This window comes from Candoia aspera, chromosome 2 (assembly GCF_035149785.1).
Source record: "Candoia aspera isolate rCanAsp1 chromosome 2, rCanAsp1.hap2, whole genome shotgun sequence".
NCBI lineage: Eukaryota > Metazoa > Chordata > Lepidosauria > Squamata > Boidae > Candoia > Candoia aspera.
This window is the reverse complement of record NC_086154.1, coordinates 172,643,874-172,670,808: the sequence shown is the minus strand read 5'-3', so window position 1 is coordinate 172,670,808 and position 26,935 is coordinate 172,643,874. Positions and strand designations below refer to the sequence as shown.

The 26,935-nt window shown below is 34.1% G+C and overlaps 1 protein-coding gene across 2 annotated transcripts in view; it reads right to left on the bottom strand.

The window, feature by feature from the left end:
* HOOK3 (hook microtubule tethering protein 3) overlaps window positions 1-26,935 on the bottom strand; it is a 51,125-nt gene that overhangs the window by 20,093 nt on the left and 4,097 nt on the right. Inside the window, exons 2-11 of one of the 2 annotated variants that reach the window (XM_063294885.1) lie at window positions 24,209-24,294; window positions 22,565-22,637; window positions 19,265-19,315; window positions 17,774-17,906; window positions 15,911-15,978; window positions 11,273-11,335; window positions 9,131-9,214; window positions 7,101-7,264; window positions 5,262-5,402; window positions 1,181-1,382 (exon numbers count right to left, since the gene is read on the bottom strand). In XM_063294885.1, the coding sequence (XP_063150955.1) occupies window positions 1,181-1,382; window positions 5,262-5,402; window positions 7,101-7,264; window positions 9,131-9,214; window positions 11,273-11,335; window positions 15,911-15,978; window positions 17,774-17,906; window positions 19,265-19,315; window positions 22,565-22,637; window positions 24,209-24,294 (1,065 nt within the window). Of the gene's footprint in view, window positions 1-1,180; window positions 1,383-5,261; window positions 5,403-7,100; window positions 7,265-9,130; window positions 9,215-11,272; window positions 11,336-15,910; window positions 15,979-17,773; window positions 17,907-19,264; window positions 19,316-21,471; window positions 21,548-22,564; window positions 22,638-24,208; window positions 24,295-26,935 lie in introns of those variants that run through there. The other variant, XM_063294886.1, reaches the window with a different exon arrangement.

Genomic DNA, 26,935 nt, shown 5'->3' with positions numbered 1-26,935 from the left:
AAGCAACCATAAGATCAGAAGCTTCAGTTTCTCATTTCAATTAATTAGACATGTCCAAATCTATAGCTATCGCAAGTCAATGGTAATTTAAACCTGTTTAATTTTATTTACATTGTTTTAACCCTTTTAAATTCTGTATTGAATTCAGACATGACACTAATTTTTTTACGTTAGGTTAAGTAGAAGCTTCAAAACTCTCCACACTGGCCATGCTAGGAGCTACAGTGAATATATAGAAATTTGCTTAGGCTTATTCTCATAACGATAAATCATTGCATTTAAACATAGCAGTGGCAATCAGTGCTGTTGGGAACCCTGGAATGATAGTCTAGCACTCTGGACTATACAATGGTTTATTAATTAATTGTTGCTTCTATATTAAGATAAAGTGATAGTAATGTAAATAATTGGACTCCTATCATAGAAAAGAACACATATCTTTACTGATGAAGAAGATCATTTACATCCCAAAGTCACTAACTATTTCCCATTTCTATTTAGCAAAATTAGTATTTCCTATTCAGGTCTGCTGCTGCACTAAGATATATAACAAATAGAAATGAGTAAGGAAATATACCAGCAGATAAAAATGAAAAAGAAATTGGTACCTAAATAACTTCTTGTCCAAAATTATCCCAAGATGTAATTAAAGATCACAGCCCAATATTGAAATCTTGCTTTGCAAAGATAGCTGCATATATGTGTTCCTCACAACTCATCTGCCAGGTTGCATAACATTATGCCAAGGCTTTTTACTTTGATTTAGTGAAAAGCTGCAGTAGTCTAACTTACTTAATAACTACTTACTAACTGAACCACAGGGAGCAATTCATAGATTGCATTAATAAAAACACCTCAAACAACTCTGATTTGGATTTGATTTGATATGAAAGGCTGCTTGACTCCCAAATGACTCTGGGCGACTTACATAGTTAGAAAGGAAGAAAAAAAAAACAATTGCAAATTAACAGAGAAAACAGCATGTAGGCCCAGACAAAATCACCCAATACATAACCAGAAAAAGCCCAGGGGCTTGGCAAACAGGCCTGGAAGCACCCCATGCCTAGTCCAGCACCCAAACCACTACACCACGCTGGCTCTCAGGAGAAATGGCAAAGTGACCAGCATAAATTATTTGTAAGACAGATAAAATTCTATCTTTGTTCACTTCTGTCCTCACCTGCCTCTTATACGTTTCCAACTGGCTGCGAGCTGCATTGGCTTTCCTCAGTTCTTCTTCCAAGCTCACTGTGTTTTGCATGTACATTGTGTTTTTCTCTTCCAAGAGCTTTACTTGCCTCCGTAGATCCCCAAGATCTTCTAGCTTCTTTTTGTACGATTCTACTTGGCTTTCCAACTTGGCTACTTTGTCAGAGGAGTGCCTAGAAAGAGAAGTGTTGCAGAGATTCAGTGATTAGAAACTCTTTTCAAAATATATTTCAGTTTATTGGATGAGCAGCCCTAGATTCATCTGCTCAAGTAAGTCTTAAACGCTGTGCTACTTGCAGGGCAATGAGAGAGGAAAACACGTACAGCAATTATTGATCTTTGCTGAAGACAGGGTGTATACCAAGCTACATTCAGCCATGGCACACTGGGCTTTCCAGAGTTGGGAATTCAATCCTCTTGGAAACAGACAATGGGAAGGCCTATTTTTCTCTTCACATTTGGAGGGACACCTCCAAACTTGGAGGGGTCAATCTGGTCAATCCTACGTACCCCTAGAGTACTTGCTAGTTCTTCATCTAAAATCTCATGGCAGCTGACAAGGAATTAAAAAGATGAATTTATAATAAAACAATAAATTGTATAAATTAATGAAGACATAATCAACATACAGGGTAATATAAAACTACCCAAGCTACAGTAAATGGACAGCTGCTGCTGAGAATACTAAGATGGGTTCCAGCCGTACAACTGAAAAAGCCCCATGTCCAGTTCCCACCGTGACTAACCTGGAGGTATCCAGGCAAGTTTACATTGGTGATGGTGATCTTGCTTACTATAGTATTTATTAATTGTAGCTACTGGACAATCTTCAGGGTACATTACATATAACAATTGTGTTATTGGGCATGGATAACTTTAGTCAACTGTACCACCTATCTGAAATGAGCAGCCCATCATTCTAATGAAGGACTATAATAATAAATAATTTGGTTAATTATTTTTGTAACTCTGTATTAAAACAAATTCAGTTAGATTAAGAAATGGGGATAGGTTTAAATAGTGTGTGATGAGTTTCACACTACAGCAGGAAATTGAATCAGAGATCTTCTTTAAATAAAATATTGAGCTACTCTATATTAGCTCTCTTGGCTACATCTCCTTTTAACTCCTTCATGTAACTCACATCAAACACTTGATACACCCTTTTAGATATATGTTCTGTGCTTAAATAATTCATCCACATTTCTGTAACTGTTTACGTATATGACTCAAGCCATCTCTAATTTACAAATCAGTTTCTCTTTATTATATAAACTCTTAACCTACACCCACATAATATGTGGAAATAGCAACTCTGCAGTTTGCCCGCAGCAAGGGTGGTAAGCAAATACCTGCAGCTATAAACATCTTCAAAGCCAAACTGATTAGCTTTCTACCATATAACACCACATAATTACAAAGCCCTAAGACTCTGGAAGTGTTCCACATGGGTCTGTATAGGATAAAATAAGCTCAAACTAATCCTTCCAAGACCAAAGCAACTTGGTTTTTGCTTCTTGTCAGTGAGGATCCAGGAATATCACCTGGTAGCTACTCTTGATGGGACATCACTCTCTCTGAAGGGGTTGGTTCATGATTTAAGGGTTCTTCTTGACTCATGGCTATGACTCAAGCAGAGGCAGAGGCTGTGGCCAGATGGCTTTTGACCAGCTTCAGCCTATATGCCAGGAACAGGTGCCTTGATGATATAACTCATGCTCTGATCACCACTTGGTTGAATTACTGTAACAAACTCTTCACGGAGTACCCTTTGAAGATGACCTGGAACATGCAGCTAGTCCAAAACACCTCCACTAAATTGCTGATGGGACAATCATAGAATAATCATACTACTGAAGTTGCTGCACTGGTTATGAGTAAATTGCCAGGCCCAATGCAATATACTTCTGATGACTTACAAAGCCCTATAGAGTGAACTATCAGATTATATTAGACCTTGCTTTGCCAGGACTGAATCTGCTCATTTGGTAAGAACATGGTAAGGTAAGGGATACATGTACCAAGCACCAAGCCTTCTTTGTTGCAGCCCTGCTCTCTGGAATCCTTGCTTCCAGAGAGTTGAACAGCTCTTTCCCTTCTGTCATTCTGTAAAGCTGTTAAAACAGAATTATTCCATAGGGTTTTTAACCAAGGCTGAATACTTCTGATTGCCAACTCGGAAATTTGCATTGATTGTATGTTTTTGTTGTTTTTGAAATTATTCAGCATTTTTACTGTGTGGTACACTAACCAGAGTCTAAAGACAGAAGCAGGTTACAAAATCTGTGAAATAAATAAATGATGGCATATGATACATTTCGCCAATGTTAAAATAATGTTCACTCAGTTTAACAGTTTGAGAATTTCTTTCCTGTCATCTTCCTTTTTGCAGTATGAAATGGACAGCTCGTCTTTACCCATAACCATAAAAAAGATAAAGATGAAAGAGACTTATGCCTAAATACACAGTCATCCACTACTACAAGCAAATTCCCTGCTATATTCTGTTTGCACTGACTCATACTATGATCTGCAACCTGCCTTGTATAATTAAACAGAAGTAGACTCTGCTTCACAGGCAAGACACATTGATGCAAACCTAGAAACTGAAAATTAAAGGCACGTGAGGCTACAAGGAAATAGTATGTACAATATGCTATGGCTTTAGCCACACTGTCATCTCCGAGTCTCATCTCTGCTGCCTTTCTGGAAGCTGTGCTACCAAATGCCTACCTTAATGGTTTCTCCATAAGGTGCCAATTATAAATGTATGTCTGATTTAATTAAATGTTAGCTAAGAGACATCCACTGACCATGTAATACTAGGGAAAGAAGAAAGATGGAAATAATACATGGTGATTTAGATAAACAATTACTTAAGGAAATGTAAATTCAGAACTTCTCACTTTCTACATAGACTGCCTTTTTATATTGCCTTGCTATTTTCATCCACTGCTATGTCATCAGGAATATATATAAACGTAGTTTCTCACTCAAGGCTATTTGTAAATATATATATATATATATATATATATATATATATTTGTAAATATATATATATATATATATATATATATATATATATATATATATATATAATTTACCCAAACCTCCTCCTCCTTTGTTCTACTAAAAAAATAAAATGAACAATAGATCAAATACCCTCTTATTTCCCCCTAAATTTCTAATGTCAAGAATACAACTACAAAGAGTAGAATTTGCCCTACTTTCACTAAGAATGATGGTTTTCAAGTTAGCATTGGGTTTACATGAATTGTGGATATATGTGCACTCTGCACTATCAAGGCCTGTTCCTTTAAATATGTGTGGTTATTGGGTTTTGATTTGTTTTAGTTGTAAATACTAGTTTTACTACTTTATGGAAGCAAAAGTTGGATTGAAGAAGCAGGATAGAAAGGGTACTGATGCTTTTGAACTTTGGTGTTGGAGAAGGCTCCTAAGAATAGTATGGAGAGCCAAGAAAATAGCAAATGGATTATATAAGAATCAATCCAGAGTTCTCATTCGATGGTCAAATAACCAGGCTCATCATACTGTGGACACATTATGTGAAGACCTAGCTTTCTGGAGAAGTACTGGGAAAGATGGAAGAGAAAAGAAGAGGGCGATCAGCTACAAGGTGGATGGATTTGAATACAATGGTGCACTGCTGGCAATAGGTGCACTGTTGGAAGACCTGAAGAGCCAGGTTGGGGACAGATCATCCTGGAGAAAATCTATCTGAGTGGTCACTAAGTCAACATTGACTTGATGGCACATATCAATCAATCAATCAATCAATCAGTTTCATTGCACTGGTTGTTAAACTGTGGCCTAATTTTTTTTGGACAGTATTTCCTCACTATTGTGTTTTTCTTTTAAAAACCCAAAGTTGTCCTAGAAAGTGGTCTGAAACCCCACAAGAGCCTCAGAGAACCAGCCTAGGATTTGAGGAGAAACACTCCATATATGCAATGTTGGATTTAATCCAATCAACAGATAATGAAACTGTATTAAAAAGTATATAACCTAAAGGGTTAAAAATGATTTACCTTAATACATCCATCTCATCCTTCAGAGACTGAGCTTCTTCAGCCAGATTTGTTAATTCTTCATTTTGTTGCCGCAATTCTGCAATTTCCTTTTCTAACTCTTCACAACGAATTCTATAATCATCCTTTGCTGCTTCTAATCTGAAAGAAAATAGTACAATAGATTACATAGGGAAAAACACTTTTAATCAAGATCTGCAGTTTTCTTCTCTTGTGTGGAACCTACTTTAAAACTAAATAAGTTGGAATAATAAATAAATAAATAAACAAACTACAATTTACCAATTAAGGGGAAAAAACCCTGGGATTTTCAGAACAGCAGATCACAGTTTTCACTCACTCAAAATTTGTAGAAACTATAACTTAATTCTTACTGGGTACATGTATTCATGCATTTTAATATAATATTAAAAACACCCTATATACATATGCATACAACCTTTGAAAACCATCTGTTTTCCCTAGAGTAATGAAAAATATTCTGTGGTTCCAGGCCCAGCTCTTAAACTACTAACTGGATCCTCCTAGGCTGCACAATAAATAATGAGAAATTAAACAGAAATATATCCAGGAAATTAGAAATGAGACTCAAGTAGTCTTTTAATCATGTATTTTTAAAGTTAGCAAAACACAGCACTAATGATCAATGCCACTTTTATGCAAAGCTTTCAATGGCAAATTTAATGGCTTTTTATTTTTAGGATTATTGGCAACTGTAAAAAGTTTCACAGTTGCTGATCTAAGTCACCATCAACACACACATACAAATTTTCTTTCAGCTGTGATTGCTTTATGCAGTAAATTTATCCTTTAATCCTTTAATCTTTAGGATCCCAGCAATATAGAATTCAATTTACGCCTCATCAGTCAATGAATCCAAAAGTGTTACACAAACAAACACACACACAAAAATAGTCACTTTGCAGCTTAGCAATTAGTAAGAAAGCTTTTTAGTACTTTATTCATAAAGTAATTTTAGAATCTTGCTATTTTAATATTTAGGGTTTCTTTTTATTAGTTGGGTTTTTATTAGTATTCTATTGTTTTCATTTATAGCATTATAATGAACTATGTTTTACTTTTATTGATTTTAGAAACACCTTTGCTTTCTAATTTGAAATTTGTAACTTTTTATAGTAATGATACAAAATGTTGGTTGGTGACCACAACAATAAAGATTATGTAATCTGACTTAAATCATTGTATAATGAATTATGAATGCAACATATCTATTAAGTTTGGATGCAATTATGGGGGCTGAATAAAATAACTGTCATACAACACTGAAAGTGTTATAGGGATTGTGATATGTGTTGTTTATCAACATCTGAATTGGGTATTTGTAACAAATGCATAGAAAGAAGACAAATATTTTGGAGTTGTTTTAACATAATTTTCAGACCCTTTAATTTTTTTTCTTTTTTCTTCTCATCATTACTACTGACTTAGAAATTATGCTCTTAATATTGCTGTAAATAGCCATACTGTTTATTAGTTTAATAATAAAATTAATTTTAAATTGATTGGAAATTCTTCAATGTAATGGCAGACAAGAATGAAGTAAGCATTTCTTGGTGGCTAGTACATTATTGACAGCCAGTTTGGTGTGGTGGTTAAGGCATCAGGCTAGAAACCGGGAGACCGGGAGTTCTAGTCCCGCCTCAGGCATGAAGCCAGTTGGGTGACCTTGGGCCAGACCCTCTCTCACTCAGCCCTAGGAAGGAGCCAAGGGCAAACCGCTTCTGAAAGAAAACTGCAGGGACTTGTCCAGGCAGTCTCCAAGGATCAGACACAAATGAATGGATTTTTTTTTAAAGTGTATTGTTATGGAACTCTCACCTGAAGGTTTCTTCTTGGAGCTGTTCTAACTGGGTCTGGAGCTGCAGATGTCTACGTCCTGCTGGGCTGTTTGGATCTTCTATGGAATCAGACTGATTTAAGCGTTCCATTAAGACCTGGTTCTCTGCTAGCAAACTACTTTTCTCTTCCTGCAATGCAGCAACCTGTAACCAAAATTCAACAATAAACACATAGTGCATGGCCTAAAACATATTTTGGTAACACTAACATAACTAAGGAAAACCAGTACAGCACTTTGAACCTGAACTATGTGTTGCAATGAAATATAACTTTACCAGTACCACCTCCTTCTAGGACAAACAACTGGGGCATGTCTGTTTGTAAGCATACACGTGCAAGAGAGAATATATCTATCCATCCCTAGATATACTCACACATACCCTTACTACTAATCCAGAATAATTTGGATGTAACCTCTTCTGAAACTAAAATACCTTGATTGATCTTTCTACTATTAGTTCCACTATGAATTCATAAGGTTGCATTCCTATCTATGCTTATTTGGGGCTAAGTTTTAATGAAACGAGGATTCATTTGGAAACACCAAAAATTGGTCAGTTAAGGGTTAGATTATATGAAGTTCCCCTAAAATATCACCATCACCACCACCACCACCACCACCACCCAGGATCAATCCACTGTAGCTTGAAGACCTCTTCACTGAAAGTTATAGAGTATAATCTACTATGCTGATTCAGTGCAGGTTGGTAGATGTTTTTCAACTTCCCAGTCTAGCACCGTGACTGGCTCAAAGTCACTCATGCCTAAAGGAGGATTAGAATTTGGGTCTCCCTGCTCTTAGTCCAGAACCTTAACCACTAAACCATACTGGCTGTCTCTCTCTGAAAATATTATTGTATAAATACTCTGTATTTTTATTATTAATAAGGCAATAAAACTATATCCACGCCCATTCATCCATAATTCTAGGTACAAAATGCTATTCAAAGATTTGAACTGGTTTACCTTCATATGAGTCACTAAGCTAAGACTTTGTGATTTGTAGCAGTAAAAATATAGTGCTGCCTCAGTTAATTTCCATTTTTTTAACAGTATACACTCAATGATACGAGAGAGAGAGAGAGAGATTTTAAGTTACCAATAATGATGCGTACCAATGGTTCCGGCACAAACAAACCTCAGGATCACACATTTGCTCTATGACTATGATTTGCTATGAAACAGAAATCAGGAAGGCAAAGGGACTTGTGTAAGGCACTATAAGGACAGAGGAATCTCTATGTCAGCCTTTCTCAACCTTTTGACCTGGGAGGAAGCCTTGAAATATTTTTCAGGCCTTGAGGAACCCCTGTACATTCAGGCCCAAATATAGGCCAGAGGTTACAAAATGATTATATTTGTTTCATGGGTAGGCGTGTATTTATGCATTAACAGTGTTCTTAAAACTAAAAGTAAAGAATGAAACTTACCTCTTGAATGTGAAGTTGCCTGAATTTGAAATAATTTTTTAAATAAATCGTGATCTCCCAGGGAACCCCTAGTGACCTCTCGTGGAATGCCAGGGTTCCACAGAACCCTGGTTGAGAAACGCTGGTCTATGATGTAGTTCTACAAGATCCTTGATGTTTGTTGTTTTAAATAATGTATTCATTATTTCGCTCAGCCTTACAGATGTTCAATCGTGAACCAGCCCAGCCCAGCCCAGCCCAGGTGTTCTTCACCTTTTGTAGGAAAGATCTGGGGTGTTTTGGTGGGGTAACAACGAACAAGGCAAAAACGCAATGTGGGAGTGTTGGGTTAAGTGGGCAGTGTTGGAGTGTTCAGTTTTTCCGTTTGGGATGGTGAGCTGCAGGAGTTTTCTTTATTTTCTAAATCAAACACAGCTTACTTCAGAGCACAAATTACCATTTCTGCAAGTTTCCTGCCTCAGAATGAGGTGGCTTCAAGGTTCATAAAAAAGGAACTGAAAGGCTACAGTACCTTCCCCTGTTCTAAAAACAAAGATACAGAATGCTATTTTGCAAATAATGGCAAAATACTGTGCCTACTTGCATATCCAGTTCATGGCATCTCTGAGCAATTTCTTCTTTGGTTGCTAAGGCTTCATTTAATTCTTCCGTTGTTTTCTTCAACTGTGTTTTTAAATACAATATATTTTCATTTATTAAAAACAATGGTATGGAAAAGAAAAAATAGGATAGTGATCCAAAGAACTCATTTATCCATATCTAAAATAATTATGCATGCCCCCACAGTTTATTTTGACATTATCTGCAAGGTTTCTGTTTCATAGAAACAAAATCTACATCAATACTTTTCTATTATGTGTATATGGCAAAATCTTGCATCTTAGGAGAGATACTTTTACCAGATATGCAAGACTTTGTTATTCATACACTAACTAACTTTGGAGTCACGGCATCCAAGTAATACAAATCATGTAACAACAAGATTAAATATAATTATAGTTAAGTTTCAATCATGTATCTTTGGATACAGCTCTAATGGTGGGAAAGGTGGAAGGAAAGAGAAGAAAAGGATGGCCAACAGCAAGGTGGACAGACTCAGTTACAGTGGCAATGAGGGCATCGTTGGAAGAGCTGAAGGACCAGGTTGGGACATATCATCATGGAGAAAATCTATGTGGTTGCTAAGAATCGAAAATGACTTGATGGAATGTAATCTATCAATTCAATTATGTAACTCTAGGCATGACAATCTTTCTATATAAGGAAACGTATTATACATAATGTTTCAAGCTTTACAAGCTTTTCCCTTAAATACGTAAGTAATGAATTGTGTTGATTTCAACTCTTTTTGTACATACATTGATTGACCAGGAAATGAAACACAAGGAACAAAGGTGAAATCTGCAAAGCTTTTGGTATCTATTCTTACTAGAGCAGCTTTCTATGAACATGGTACCCTCCATATAAATTGGGCTACAACCCATGAATTTCCAAGTCATAACTGAAAATTTTGGGAAAGTTGGTCCATCTGAACAGCTCTAAATCGAGAAAGGCTAGCTTCCTTAAGGAAGCTCTCTTATCAGGTCAGATTACCTGATCCAACTATCTCAATTCTGTCTATTCTATCAGGGTCTTGCCCAACTTTTAAGTGGAGAAATAAGGGACTTAATCTGGAAACATCTGTGTTCAAAGAAGCTACCCATTCCAACTCAACAAAATACAGAACGTTTGAAATGTTGAACTGTTTATTACAAAGTAATAGCTTGCATCAAGCATTCACTATAACAGCCAAACACTCTTTCATATGACTTTAGATGTACCGTAAAGGATAAAGGCAATTTAAGAGGGAATAAATAAAGTATATCCAAAGCAGGCTACTATCTACGTTTGACGTTCCACCAAATGCTGGGAAATTTTTCAAAAATAATTTGTTTAATATGAGTGAAATAAGTTCAACATAACTCCAAATTCTTTCAAAGTTTAATTTTGTCTATTGAGAATAATGCCATAAAGCATATTCTTAATTATATTCAGTACTGTATTGCTGTATTATATTCAGCAATGTTTTAATGAATGGTATTTAATAACATAAGCAGCATTTCTCTAAAATAATCAAACATATTTTTTCCAGATATGTATTTGATAAAGCACTTGCTTGCTAGTTTAAGAAGGGTCATTAGGTTTTTGGTGTAAAGCCAACTTGACTGTTGAGAAAGCAGAGAAGGAAAATAATGCTACAGATTAAATTAACAATTTGATTTGATATATAAAGAAAAAAAAGCACTGGTTTTTTACTCAGTGCCAGTATCAGTTTTATAAAACTGCTTGCTTCAGTATCAGTTTTATAAAACTGCTTGCTTCTCCAGCTTTGCCTCTAATTAGCCTTCAAACTTTCACACATCATAAACAGACTTTCATTTTGACCTCAATTTTGGTTACTAGATTTAAAAAATCAAAATGTGACACAACAGTGTTGGGGCTGCCTTTTGGCAATGATACTAATAGAACTGTGGTACTTTATTGAAATTAACTCTTAACTCCTAAAAATTACCAGTAAATAATGGAGTTAAGGAAAAGGTTCCAATTACACTTTAATTCATTTTCTGCTTCCTTTAAACTTTTCCAATAGATTTCTGAAGAAATAAACTGATAAAAGCAAAGCAAAACAGATGGGTAGCCCCAAAATTATGCAAATTGAACTCCACTAATGGAGTTACATACCTGACGGTCAAGATCAACGTAACCATCATTTCCAGCAGAGACTGGAGACTCTTTACTCATCAACTGCAATAAGATCATACTGGATTAGAGAAAGCAAAAGATTCATTTCTATTTGTTTAAGAATTAGGAGCATTTAAAGTACAAGGAACAGTTGGGTGTGTCCTTATTAAAAAAATGAGGTAAATAATCAAGAAAGTAATTTACATTTTACTAATTGGTTCAACTTAGCTAATTTTGGGGAGGAGGTAAGAATAGAAAACATTATTTTTAATGTTAAAAGAACAGCTGGGTTGGATATATACCAACACTCTTCCCAGATTTCATATCACTTTTTAGTTCATTAGCCGAAAGTAATATTTCTATATTTTCAACTCAAACACACTTTCTACCTTCAGTTCAGTTTATGAAATATTTAAATTTTACCCATCATAACATCAGAATATACAGAAGCAAATTTACTTATTATCAAGTCAGTAATATATGAAAATATCTTTCAAGGCTTGATTTTTGCCTTCTATCACTAGAAAAATACATATTTTAAACTAAGCAGAGGACACTGCAAGAATAAACTATGAAATAACACTATTCATGCCAACATGAATTTAAAAAAATATTTCTTGAAACAGTACTGTTTGCAACATTTTATTATAAGACTACCCAATGCAATTCCATTATAAATAGACATATCCATATTTATTATCGCCATTTATGTGTAAATAACATATGTACTGGCTCGTAAGTTGCAAGAATAATAGCAAATCACAAGCAATAATTATTTCATGTCTCCTTGTCAACGTATTTTCAATTATTTATATTTATAATTTTTTTAAAATTTTCATTTCACTTCTTGGAAAGTGGAACTGGTTTCAACAACGATCTAAATTTTAGGAAGTTTTAAACTGTTTCAGTTGTAGATTCTAGAGGATGATAACCTTGTACATATATAAGCACTATTTCCTCAAGTCACTCTTAATATACATGCTTATAATATGCATATTTTTCATACCTCTAAAACTATCCTAAGTTACATTATGGTGATGGTGAAAGGTCCCCTGTGCAAGCACCAAGTCATGTCTGACCCTTTGGGGGGACACCGCTTTCATAATACATTACATTATACTCTACATTTAATGATAGTGTCAAAAAACATGATATTTTGTGTTATAAAAAAAAGAATTATTCCAAATATGCCACAATAAATATTTTAAGTATAGCCTTCCTTATTCAAAAACAAAAAGATCTGATGACTATGCCCAGGTGTTTTCCCCCCAATTCTTTTGACATTATTTCCTCTCTTTTCACTTCACTAAAAAATTATTATAATTAACGCCTAATTTATTGAGGAGGGACGCGGTAGCACTGTGGGTTAAGCCGCTGAGCTTGCCGATCGGAAGGTCAGCGGTTCGAATCCGCGTGACGGGGTGAGCTCCTGTTGCTAGTCCCAGCTCCTGCCAACCTAGCAGTTTGAAAACATGCAAATGTGAGTAGATTAATAGGGACCGCTTCGGGGGGCAGGTAACGGCGTTCTGGTTAGTCATGCCAGCCACATGACCACAGAACGGAGATGAGCACTGCCCCCTGAAGTCAGACACAACTGGACTTAATGTCAAGGGAAACCTTTACCTTTACCTACTACAGTAATTTATTGAGGAACAAAATAATTCCTCCATCACTGCAGGATCTTTTACTACTCTGCATCTTATTACTACAAATCTGGCATGACTTATTCGAAATATTTTATATAACTGTGATAAACTCTGACCTTTCATGGTTAATTTAGCACGGAGCAAATTAACCAGTGAGATCAGTTATTACTGTACTCCCTCCATCCTATGAAATTTTTCTCTGCCATTTCCTTTCCTAAGTCTGCTGGGGAAAAAACTTGTTATCTTTGAAAAAAGGTCCTTCTGTTGCTTACCTAAGTCTGTGTTTCTCTCTCAAACATACTCCATCTTGAAACCTTGTACTGTATTTTCCTGACCTTTTTTGTTATATTAATACTATTAATATAGAAACCTAGTTGACAATATCATGAATGTGGATTAGTATAAACATGTGTGTGTACAGTAAGATGAATCTACAGCTGTGTGTGTTCGTTTGTTCTTAACTGGACAATTATTAAAGAAGATGAATTATTACTAGCTTTTCTAAATTTCTCCAAAGTCAGTGGGGCTTTATCCATTCTTCCATGATTTATTTATATTTTACTTTTATTGAAATTACTGATTTCCCCTCATGATTTATTTTGTTTTTGAGGCAAAATATGACAAAATTATGAAAGAAATTCATAAACTAAAGTTTCCACACATAAGAGAAACAAATACTGTGGTAATTCAGTAAGACGTAGTACACATCAGAGACTAATCATAACTAATACGCCAGCTTTCAACAGATAGCTATAAATGAAACTTGAACTTGCAAATAGAAGGATTTCAAGTGACAATACTGAATGGTACTTGTGAACAGACATTATAAAAGAATGGAGGAGGACACTGCTGGATTATATAGCAGTATATTGTGTTTTATTAAAACCTCTTGTTTTTCTACTTCCACTAACTGCAGAGAAGCAAGTGCCTCAATTGCACCAACAACCTTTGAATCCTTGCTACTGATTCTGTTGCCACATTAGTGCAAGCTGGTTCTTAAGGAGTTACTTAGTATATTTATTTTATTTATATTTCAAATTTAGTCACCCCTCCATCTCACTCAAAGATATTACCTCTTCCTTCCTTAAAAAAACCAAGTCCTATATAAACCAGCCATGAAACCTGTTTCTAGTGAACACACATTACCACAAATATGATCACTAGGAGTCAGGCGGCATATAAATGTAATGAATTGGTGAATAAATTATTCTTAATACTTATTATGTTACAGCATAGTGTCAGATGTGGCTTTTTTTCAGACTATTTGTAAACTTAAAGTGCAAAAACACTTTGAGGCAACAACATTCAAATAAGCTTTTAAAGAGCACACTATTCTATGAAGTCTTTTATCTATCTATCTATCTATCTATCTATCAAATTTCTCTGCCACCCATCTCGTACACAACAACTCTGGGCGGCTTACAAAGAATAAAAATAATATAAAATGTATAAATACAATATAAATATCAAATATAGAATTCAAAATGGGCAATAAGCTCTTATCTTGGCACCCCCACGGGGCCAACAATCAGGTGGCATTGCCAAGTTTTTATTCCCCTTTCAAAAAGCCAGGAGAGGGGGGGCCTGTCTTACCCCAGGGGGTAGCTTGGTTTTAAGGTAAACCTTAGAGCACTTACATCATTTTCAGTTGTTCCTAGAACAAGAAGTTCTAATTATTTTGTTCTCCTTTGCTATTTTCCTTGCTTGCTTGCTGCAACATCACTAACACCAAATTATGCTGTATATACTATCACTGTAATATTTAAAATATCTGTAACAAGTAACATCATTTTTTTAATCTAGTTAATTTCAATGGTAGCAATCTAAGCATCTGTTTAACTTCCTTATTTAAATTAAAGGGAAAGTAAAAAAATTTAATTTTGGTTAGATTGAATTGCCTTTCCCTCCTTATTTGTATTCCAATGAAATAATAAAACTAATATATTGTTAACTGTTATTGCATATACTACAGGATTCGAGAAACTAAAACAAAAGATAATTGCAAGAGTGGAGAATATATGTAGCTCAGGGTTGAACTGTTGGGTTATTGGTGTTTTCTGAGCTTGATTTTCCTCTTGCAGACATTTCATTACCCAGACTGGATAACATCATCAGAGCTCTGAAGTGGGCACCTAATCACCACACAAGCACCAGAGAATAGCATGCCATCAAGAAGAAGCATTACCACCAATCAATTCATCCTCTCCAAACTGACACAAGGCTAGTAGGATATATAAACAGAAAACCAATTCACCTCCCAATGTCAGAGCGCTGATAATGTTATGTAGTCTGGTAATTAAATGTATAAGAGAAGAAAACCAAGCTCAGAAAAGACCAAGAGCCCAATAAAACATATATTTTTTCCACAAATATAAATTTTGGGGGACAATTCTATGGGCGCCTAATCAGAAGTATGTCCAGCAGTCTGCTGGAGCCAGCTTGTACCAGCTCACGACAGCCAATTTTTTAATTTTGGAAATCTTGCGAGCTGGTTGAGAGAGCTAAGCTGCATCACCTAGTGTGCTGATCAGCTGTTTGACAGCTTGCTGCACAGCATGGTGGCAGTAATGAAGCCTGCAGAGCTGTTTGTTTATCAGCACACCACTCAGTATTTCCCAATCAATTCAGTGGGATTTACTCCCAGGAAAGTTCATACAGAATTGCCAGGTTAGTGAGCCTTCACAGACATTAATAGTAATGAAGTTCAGTCACTAGAACATTTACTGCTAAATATGCTGCTGTTCAGAGGTTCTGTGGGACTTAACAGCAAAGGAAATGCAAGAAGGGGACCAAGTATTAACCTTCAGAAATTTAAATATTCTACATGAAAGCAAAGTGGAACATATGATTAATTTATATTAAAAAAACCTACTTCATCTATCAGTGATCATATTTCTGAACTTTAAAGGTTCACACAGCATGAATTTTGGTAACCAGTTCTTTCTGACAAACTGCTATATAACTTTAAGTTATGTATCTTCTAACTCCTTACCTCCTGAATGGCTGTCATGACCACATGTTGAACTGACTCCTCCATCATCATGATGGTCTGGATATACTCTATAAGACAACAAGTTTGGAATGCCATCATTCATACTTAGAAAATTCAGAAGGGTAAATAGTCCAGCACTCCAACAATACCAAAACATTCATTTTTCATTTAGTATAGATTAATATTTATTTGTTTGTTTTTCAAATTTTGTCACCACCCAACTCACTTTTCTCTTTAAATGTATGTGTGCCAAAATAAACTTTCTTCAAAGGGATTATTTCTAAGCAATAATAGACAGAATGTCTCTCCGCTGCAACTTTGTTACTAGCCCTGATGCAATACTAATTTCATGTATGCATACATGCAATTAGAATACATAAATACATGCATATAAATTGAAGAATGGAATCTTCAAGTGACGAATGCTTGAGTAAATTATAGGTCACTTTGGCTAAAGATGCATATTTTAATAGGCTTTTAGCATTAAGTTTAATTTATATTCTTCTATATTTATATTCTGTATTTTAATTATTGTTAGCCAGGGTAAGTATTCAGCTAAGTAGAAAGGTGAGATATACATAAAGTGAATGAACAGAGATACATAAATGTCTCATTGATTAAAACTTTTTTTGCATTCCTCTATGAAAGGGGTGGGAGTAAGAGAACCGTCAAGAAGCCTCTTATGAGCAAGTCTAATAAATTTCATTCCTAACAGATAATTATAGGTGTGTTCTTTAATTAAAGACCACACAGAATGACACAGTAGAAACAGCACAGAAAAAAGCTTTGCACGTATCTTTCCATCCTTTAAAAACACAGATGTACACGAACCATCCAACCCCCTTTGAATACTTCATAAAAATAAGTTCCCAAACTTATCAAATCTCGATTGCAGCTGCGCCTGCAATTATCTGTCATGACAGTCTGGTCATGACTGTGAGGCTGAATCATGTTGCAAAATCAGCTTCAAAGTAGCAACTAAGGAAAGCAAAATATGTGTGTCTATATTCTCAAAATGAACCATTCTACAGCACCTTCTCCAGTTCACTGAAATGCTGTAAGCAGTTAACTGAGAAATTTACCTTTTTAACACTCATTTTGATGATCCTAATAGAAAACAGATTCAATAGAACACAAAACACTTTCTAGTTTCATGTGGAAATATGAGACTTATAAAGTTAATGTTAAAGAATTATGGGTACCAGCACACCTAACAATACCCACTGCTTTCCAGGTATGTCGAGAGTGCAACTCCCCAAATTCCCAACCAACATGGCTTTTGGAGGCAAATTCTAGGAGATGCAATCTAAGTATATTTGGAGGGCACTAGATTGTAGCAGGCAGTACTAGTTATTAATACATATATTTGATTTATATCTCACCTTACTGCTTTGGCAAGCAGTTAAACAAAGTTAATAACAGAATATAGCAATATTTTCTGTAGCACAGACCATACCAGCATACCATAAGAGTCCTTCAACTCTTTATCATTATGTATCCCACCCAGCTACTGCCTTATGATCCACAAAAAGATCAGTTTGAAATGATTCAGAAGAAGTGCTTTGAATGTAGGCAAGCATAGCGCTTCTTAAGTACTGATTAAAGCAGTCCAAACAAAAAGACGCTGCTGCTTTAAGGATTCCCATGTAAATCTTAAAATAGCAACACCTTTTTTTCAGGCTAGCTCACTACTGAGTCATTCTGGATCTCACAGAAGACACTTAAACTAATTGCCAATTTTCTTAACACTCACCAAAGAAACTGGAAAAACAATGCCAATGATGTCTGGGTTAATGAAACAAACGAACAAAAGGTGTGTGTTCAGCTTGAATAATGTACCATTTTAATAAAATGCCAACTAACCTTGTTTTTGTTCACAGTTTACAGCACAGCCCAAAATAAGCTGAAGCATTCTCCCAAGCTCAGCTGCATCTGAGTGCTCCCCAATCAAGTTAACATCAGGAAGGATAAAATCATTAATCTGCTGCCCCAAAATCTGTGCAAGAATAAAAACATATTAGCAGTTTCCAGGTTTCAGGGCCAAAGTAAACAGAATTGCAGGGTTAGGAATCAAATAACTGTAAACTAATGAGAGGAAATGGTATTTTTCATTCTGTAGAGAAACTACCAGCCAGATGCATAAATCATCCCTTCCTGATTTTATTCTGCAAATCTATTTTGCTAAGCAGCTAAGAGAAACCTTTTGTTTTTGTGTCTCTTATGTACTTGTCTGCTATTAATAAAATCTTCATCCCCACACCAGACATCTAGCTAAGCCAGCCAAGGACTTAAGTCAAAATGGTTGGGTTGTTCTTAAGTAGCTCAAATCCAGAAGCTAGCTTCTCTTTACACAGCTGATGCTTCATGCTGCTGACTATTCACTGCCATACAATAATGCTTATTCAGGCCCACTGTAGGGGTTTGGCTGAGACACGTTTCCACAATGGGGCCAAGCAGCATTGCACATGAGCTGGCACTAAGGCCAAATCCTTTTATTTGAAATCCAAACAAGCAACGTTCTTTAGGTGTAAACCTGATTTAAATAATATTTTTAACATAAACACCAAAACATTTTTTACAAAAAAATACTATCAAGATAAAAAAAGGAGATCTTCTGGAACTCTCTCTCCTAGAATTGCTAATAGTTTGATTTAGAACAATTAATATAGAGATTTTTTCCCCTCTAAAGTAATCATTAGAGTAATGAAACATGATTTACTAAAACTCTTTACCAGAGAGTTCAAGAGTGCATTTATTCTCTCATTCTTTTTATGAAATCAGAATGGAGCACAGTTTTTAAAGTGAAAAGCTTTCCAATGGAAATAATCAGAATTTCATTCAGTGTTTTTGTCATGAGGCAAAACTGTCAACAAAAGCAATTTCTGAAGCATCAAACTTAATTCAAATTTCTTTTAGGAGAAAGGAAATTTTATTTTACCAACAAAAGTATGTAATCATTCTAGCCAATTCAAATTAAGGAGGGATCATTGAACAGAAGAAAACTGTCATTTGGTAAACTGTGTTTATCATACCCGCAAAGCCAGCTACTTTATATCAAGAGTTCTGTTAAAAGTGTTCAAGACCATCATCTTTCCTAGACTGCTATAAACTATATACCAAAGAATTCATCACTTTTTAAAACATGCAAGCCTGCAACAAAGCATGCTAGGCATTTAGAAAAAATGGCAAATGCCCACAGAGGAGGAAGAATTACTCCTTTTTTATATATTCTAAATTTAGGCAAGATATTTTTAAAAAGAAATCTAAAATCTTTAAAACACTTAATTATAGTAATAATCCTTATCTACATATTATATTAGTAGAATGGAATATATTACACATAATAGTTCTTACTTCATGGTTGTAATCCAAAATTCCTTTTAAAATTTTCTTCAGATTGCTCACCTTAGAGGGAAAGAAAAACAATTATTTAGAAGTCAGTTAAAAGAGTTACCCTGAAATACAATTAAAACTGAAGTTTACACTTATTTATTATAATTTAAAGCAGAGGAGATTTTTTGTTTTTTGTGGGAGGGAGATTTTGCCAAAAAAGCCAATAATCAAAATCACAAAATTATGATTCAATACTTTTCAGATTTCTAGATTCTGTTTAGTCACAGGGATACAGAAAAATCAACACACATAATGGTGATTGTTTATACCTCTGAATTTGGATGAATATTCCCATACGGTTGTTTATATAATGATTATTTGAATCAAAACTTAAAATTTATTTTGACTATCACTATGAGTACAAAATATATAAAGGCAGAGATTCAAAGCCATTTCTTCACAGTATATTCTTACTGGGATTAGCATAACTTCCAAAGTAGCCTAAACCACAACACTAGTACAGTAGTTGTTTCTGATTGGGGGGAAGCACCGTATTCCCATGCACATGAAAGCCATTAGATGTGCCTGAAAGGATTTCTTTGTTCCATTTTTGAAATCTTTTAGGCCATCCCAACTAAGTCCATTAAATTTTATGGTTTTTTTATAATTTGAAAACACAATGTGAGGGTATTATTGTTCTTTGCTTCCAACTTTTAAACCTTTTTCATTATAAACTAGAACCTACATATTTTTTCTTCCTCAGTTTTTTGTAAAAAGTAAGTCCAAGAATGACATTTTTGGCAAAGTATCAAGACCAATGAAAGGGAATTCAGTATGGCAGCAGCACCTAGCAGTTGAAGGAAGCAGACTTGCTGCATAAACATGAAAGATTTCAAGCACGTTATTTTTAACCTAAACAAAAGAGAAATATGGTGCCAACTTAGAATGTGGTCTTGAGTCCGAAATAATAATAACAACAGAAGTCCAATTGAACCATGATATTGGATTGAAAACAATGAAATGAAGAAATCAAATTTAAAGATATTTTTTGCTGCTGTTTGGGTAGTGTAAGATTCATTACAATACACATATCTTCGTTCTGCAATGTTAATTATTCTTGCAAATACTGCATCCTTCAAAATCCTTTAAATCAAAACTTAATTCAATTACTATTTTAAATAACTATTAGATTGACATTTTGTGTTTTATATGTAAGTTCCACAAGCCACCTAGTGTCCTGGTTTCAGATGGTAGGCAAATCCCATAAGTAAGGTAGCAAACAAGCAAACTTTGTAATGAAACGTTTTAGGTTTTGCTGTTCTTCTCTGAGACTTCCCACACAGAAAAAAACCCTGCAAATTCTTCCTTGTAGAAAGTAAAACAGACAAATGCATAAATAAGATGTAAAACAACACACAGTCTGAGGATAAATGCTTCTCAGGTAGCCCTAAATCAATTTCAGATGCCTTTGGGTCACCCAACAGCAACACTGGTTCTATAATTCTATGTCTCACTAATAAGAAATGCCATGCGAAGATCACTGTTTGGTCTTCTTTATTAGTTTGTGTTAGTTTTTATGTTCTTCATAAAACTTTTAATAAAATTTATTTTTAAAAAAATCACTGGTCTTTGTAACATGTTGAAAGTTTTAGTACAGCTGAAGAAGAAATGTCAGCTTGTTTCAACCATGTAATTATTGATGTTTTGGCCATGGGTCACAATGGCTCTTAATTAAATATAGCTTCTAAGGATTTAAATGCATCAACAGTTTAAATTTGTACATGTCTTCATTTGAGGGAAAGAATATGGAACTTTAATCTGTTATTTTTCTCCATTTTTATCTTCAAATGTGGTAGCAAACATTTCAGCGTTTCCTACCGATACAAGGGATATAAATTAGTTGTTCCAGCCACTTTTTTCAGAATTTGATTTTGTGTCTCAGAAGGACTTAAACTTTATTACACAGAAACAAGAAGCATAAAGAACTCTAAATCAATCATGATTCATCACAAAACCAGATTAAACAAAAAAGTAATTTATGTGTATGATGATCTGCTATGTCTAAAGATCTGCCAAGAAACAATTAAGCAAAGATTCAGCAAAAGCTTTTGAGACTTTAAAATCAATAAAGACAGAGTACTGAAAGCAAATGTGCAGCACTCCCTTCCCATTGCATGATTTTCACTAGCCAAGAGGAGCCTGGGACTTGACAGAAGCTCCCATTTTACCTCCAGATCTGCGGGTAAGACTGAAAAAGACTTCAGTGGAAAGCAATTTTTGGCCTTTGCCTTCTGCAAAACTGTACTGCAAACATAAAAAGGATTAATTTAACATTTCAACCTATACTACAGACCCTTGGTCAACAACAAATATCCTATCATTATGTTTCTTCTATGGTTATGCAATTTATTTAAAACCCAGACTGGATCTTCTGACAGAATAAAACAAGCCCTCTTTGAAAAGGCATCCATATCTGCCTTCTCATGGAGAAATATGGTTGACCAACTAAGGAAGCATTTTGTTTTTATCTTGGGACACCGGGCTTGAAAAATACAGGTGGTAATAGGAAACAATTTAGTTTAAGAAACAAAATGCATCTGAAAATCAATTCCACCCTGAGTTTGTGGAATAGAACAGGATATAAATGATGTAAATAAATAAAATACAATAAAATATGCTCCATTTGAAATGTTAGAATAGACTGATGATAGCATATGGAGCAAACTATGTTATCAGAGGCCTCCATAAGTGCTATTGTTAATTTTTTGGGGGGAGGGTCATACTGATTATCCCTCTTTCTTCTTTTATGCAATTTTTTTCTCCATGCAGAGGCCCCCGGAGAGATCAATAAATAAAACTACTAAAACCTTAAATTTGCTAAAAGTATTAAACAGCTTTTGCATAGTTAAATGTGAGTGTATCAATAAGTCATTTAGATCCTTGCTTCAATACAATGGATATCTTAGATCTCATTTTTTTCCATTTATTTTAACTGGATACTGGTATACTATAGTCCTACACAGCCTAGACAAAGCAGGATGAACTGGATTAAAATCCCACAAGGAAAAATTATTTTTGTAAGAAAATGCTGTATACATGACATGAAGTAGCATCAGTTTAAGCTAAAACCCTCAAATAATTGGCTTAATAAGAGTTATTAAATATTTAATAAGGCTTAGAATTGAATATAGACATTTTATTTTATTTTTATAGAGTCTAACTTGAATCTTTCAAAAGTATGGGCAAAAACTAAGATTAAAACAGAACATAGTTATAATAGGTTGACCAAAAAACAGTATTACAATTAAGCAATAAAAATACCTTCAATCTCCAATTGTCTCCTACTTCTCTTTTTATCCTATTTAACCAATTTTCATCAAAATATGTTGGATCTCTGAAAAAATAAAAGAATATTTTGTTAAAAGTATTCCCCTTCGACCATGGAAGATTGTTTCAATATATGATTACTGCAACAAGATTACTATATGCACAGAAATTGAAAGATTCAACACGACCTGCTATCGAGGTGAAGTACCTGCTATGAAGGTGAAGTTGACAGATTTTGCTGAAATGGATAAATTGACTTCTTTGATTAGAGAAATGACACTATCTACATTTACTGGTGACTGGAAGCCTCTTATTGACTTTTCGTATAAAAATGAAAAACATGAACTTGTGATTTATGGTTTTGATGATTAGACAGGACAGATTATAGAAAGAAGAGCAATATGATGCATTGTTAGAGAGAGAGGTTAAAATATATTGTACCTATAACTACTGTGAAGAATATCGGAAGCTACTTCCTTATATATTTTTCTTTCTTTACTATTTTTCTTTAAACTTTTTTCTTTACTTGCACTTTCTGCTTTATCTTTGATTTTCTTCTTTCCCCTTTTCTTTCTTACTTTATATTAGCTTGTGTTAGTTTTTAATCTTGTTTAAAAACTTTAATAAAAATTATTTTAAAAGAGTATTTCCCTACAAACAATGTAATGTGATGTAATGTAACGTAACGTAATGTAACGTATATTGCTCATCATCTCCAAGAAGAACTTTAAAAGTTTAATGCTTCATCCAAAATTACTAGTTTATCAGTTAAAATCCTATAGTTCTGATATTTCCAAAAGTGGCTTTCACACTATATTCCATAGTTATTTTAAGTCCTACATATAATCCTAATCATATCCAGCTAACTATTCAAGTTATCCTCAACATTTAATTGATAATATAAGCTTGTAAATTCCCAATCAAGATATATTATCCAAATGACTGAAATTTAGTGTACCATTTTCAGCTGTATTTGTAGCATCCATATAAGAAATCACCAGAAATATTAATAGTATCTATAATTCCCTTTGAGAATTATTTTATTTAGAAATGGTTATATTCAACAAAAGCTTAAATCAGAATTCACAATTTCCCATAAATCACAAGATTCATCAAAATTAGAGCAATTGTTTTTATTAACAATACACATATGGCATATATATTAACAAGATATGTTTGTGAGATTGTATGTGTGTATATACACACACATAAAATAACATTTCCAGATCTGTTAAAATGTGATTCACCCCTCTGTAAATTTAATATTTGAATTTTTCAGTAATTTTTTCAACAAGAGTGATTGACCATACTTTAAAACATCATTTTTGAATTATCAACAAACTTCCACTGTTGAGTTATTATTAATTCAGCTGACTGATGGAAGTAAAATACAACAAGTTCCTTATTATATAATTTAGATACATACATACATACATATATTTCCTTATTATATAATTTGCATAACATGAAAATGTGTGACAGACCCAATTTAGAACTATTTTTTTAAAAATCACTGTCCAGTAGTAAGAAAATGAAATGTAATAAAATGAAATAGAAAACTGACACCAGTTTTCTGATGTAGAAAACTGAATCTGAATAAAATGATATATTTACATTTATTTACAAAAAAAATCTTACATCTTTTGAAGTACTTGAGCCATCACAACTCCATTTGTTAAATCTTCTACAGTCTGGCATGGTGCTTCAACATTAAATGTCTGGATCTGAAGAGAAATAAACTTATATTTAGTCAAGCTATATCAAATTCATTATACCAGCACATCAAAAGATTTCAGAAGTTCTACAAAGTTACAAAATTGTACAAAGAACTGCTGAAAGAAGTAACAAAAGTAAACCAGTTAGACCAAGGAAATAAATACAAGTTCTTGATTAGTTATCAAAATTATAAATAATGAATGGGTGAATTAATTTCTGTAAACTTGGAAGACCCTATTTTAGCATCACATCTTTGTAATTCTTTGGATAAAGTAATTCTTTATCTGCTATCTAATGACCTCCAATGGATTAAATATAGTATAATTATATGTATTTTATATTATTTGTAAAAGCAACATGTGAAAATATTTATTCTCACACTACTTCCAAAAACTGCTAACATCTGAAAAAGTTATGATTAATCTGAAAAATCATGATTAGTCATAAATCTTCCCCAAGAGGTGAAGCTCAATTCAAAGGAGACTTTTTAAAATATATCTTTGTCTGTTTGAACCAATGGTACCTTCAACCTTTTAGCAAACCCTTTGCTATAAAGATTCCACCAGGGAAATTACTGAGCAGAAAATATTAAAGGGATAAATCTTTTCCAAAGAAAGAAAGCCGCAATTATTAGTATAACAATAATGCAGTAACTATGTGTAGCAGTAGTTTAATATAAGAATTTTTCAGAAGCAACATAGAGTTTGGCCTCTCTTATCTTAAAAAAAAAAAAGGACAAGTAGTAACAATAGAGGCACAATACTTAGCCTCTCCCTCAAAGGTAAACTTTTGTGAATTGCTGCCCTCCAATGAACCAATTCTCCATTTTACTAGATTTTACAGCAAGGAATATTTTTTGACATCCAATATGTTTCTAGCTCTATTCTTGGTCCCATACTGCAAATTAAGAGGAAGCAACTGGATTATTTAAAAGAGGTCTACTTTCTTTTATTAAGCAGATGTTACAGAATCTATCTGGTAACTCATAAAAATGGAGCCACTGCAGTAGAATTGATTTATTCTTCAGTAACTGCTGACTATTATAAAGTTGAGTATAAAATAGAAAAAAGTTAATAATAATACACAACGCTATTAATGATTTTGAGCCAGTCACTCTCTCTCAGCACAACTCACTTCACAGGGTTGTTATTGTGGGGAAAATAGGGGGAGGGAACATTATGTATGCAGCCTTGAGTTATAAAAAATTAAGATGGGATAAAGCTAATAAAGAAATTGTCAGATATTACAACTAGGCTTAACTTACAACTATCTATCCAGTCTACTAAAGTTCAAGAGACTACAGAAATTTATCAAGTTGAGAACAAGACTGATATGGAATTGGGAAGAATAGTGTATTCATGCTGTGATGAAGTCATCATACATCCACCAAATGGAATTCCAATTCTTAAAAGCTTAAGATTTCCCATGTACAGGGTATAAATTTGGCAGGGTGTACAGTGATGCTTAACAGTTTGTGACCCCTTTTGAATTTTCAACATTTCTGCATAAATATGACCTGAAACATGATCTATTCTCCACTCAAATCCTAAAACTAGATAAAAAAAACACAATTATACAAAGAGTCAAAAATATACTTGTTCATGTATTCATTGAAGAAAATGATCCAAAACCACGTATTTGTGTCTGGCAAAAGTATATGAACCTTTGCTTCCAGTAACTAGTATGTCCCCCCCGGGCAGCAGTAACTGCAATGTTTCCGATAACTGTTGATCTGCACATCAGCTTGAAGGAATTTTAGCCCATTCCTCTTAACAGAACAGCTTCAACTCAGTGATGTTGGTGGGCTTCCTTGTGTGGAGAACACATCACATTTTATGTCATATTTATGCAGAAATACTGAAAATTCAAAAGGGGTCACAAACTTTTAACTACTACTGTATGTGTGCAAGCATGTATGTTACAACTTGATTACAGCCCCCAGCCATGACTTGACTGACTTCATATTTCAAAAAGAAGAATTTAAACTCTATATAAAACATCTGGATGGTCCTAAAAATAAGTGATTCAGTATAATTCCCAGAAGATTTAAATACCAGAATTAAAACATATCCTTCTGGATCACTTCTGCTGAATTATGAAATTTGAAATCTGTGGATCAAAATATAGTAACTACACATCTAACAAATCTGAACTGCTAAAATTGAATACAATTGCACGAAAACATTCAGGCAGGCCTGGTCTAATTGTATGTTTCAATGAATCCTGAAGTGAAGAAAAGTTGGCACAACCTGTACATGGTAGTTAATTAAACAGGAGATCTTTCTGCAAATCTGAATGTATTTGATGTAAACAATTGTTCTCAGCACATACCACTGGAAATAACTTCCTATTAATAGAAACAGGAATATCTTTTTATAATGGCACATAAATGTATGAACAGTGATACATTTGTTTGCAAATTTACTTAAAAAAATAATTACAGGCAGTGTTTCCATATCGAGATTTCCCACCCTCAAAAAAGCAGGAAGTTAACACCCTGAAAAAAAGGAGAAACATGTTTGGCCTGCCTATGTTCACTCAAATGCTAAATGGTTTTATTTGGAAAGTGTTTTAACTGAACAAGCCTGTTGTCCTACTGGTCATTTAATCCACTCTAACCAGTTCTTGAAATGTTCACGAACAGGTTAG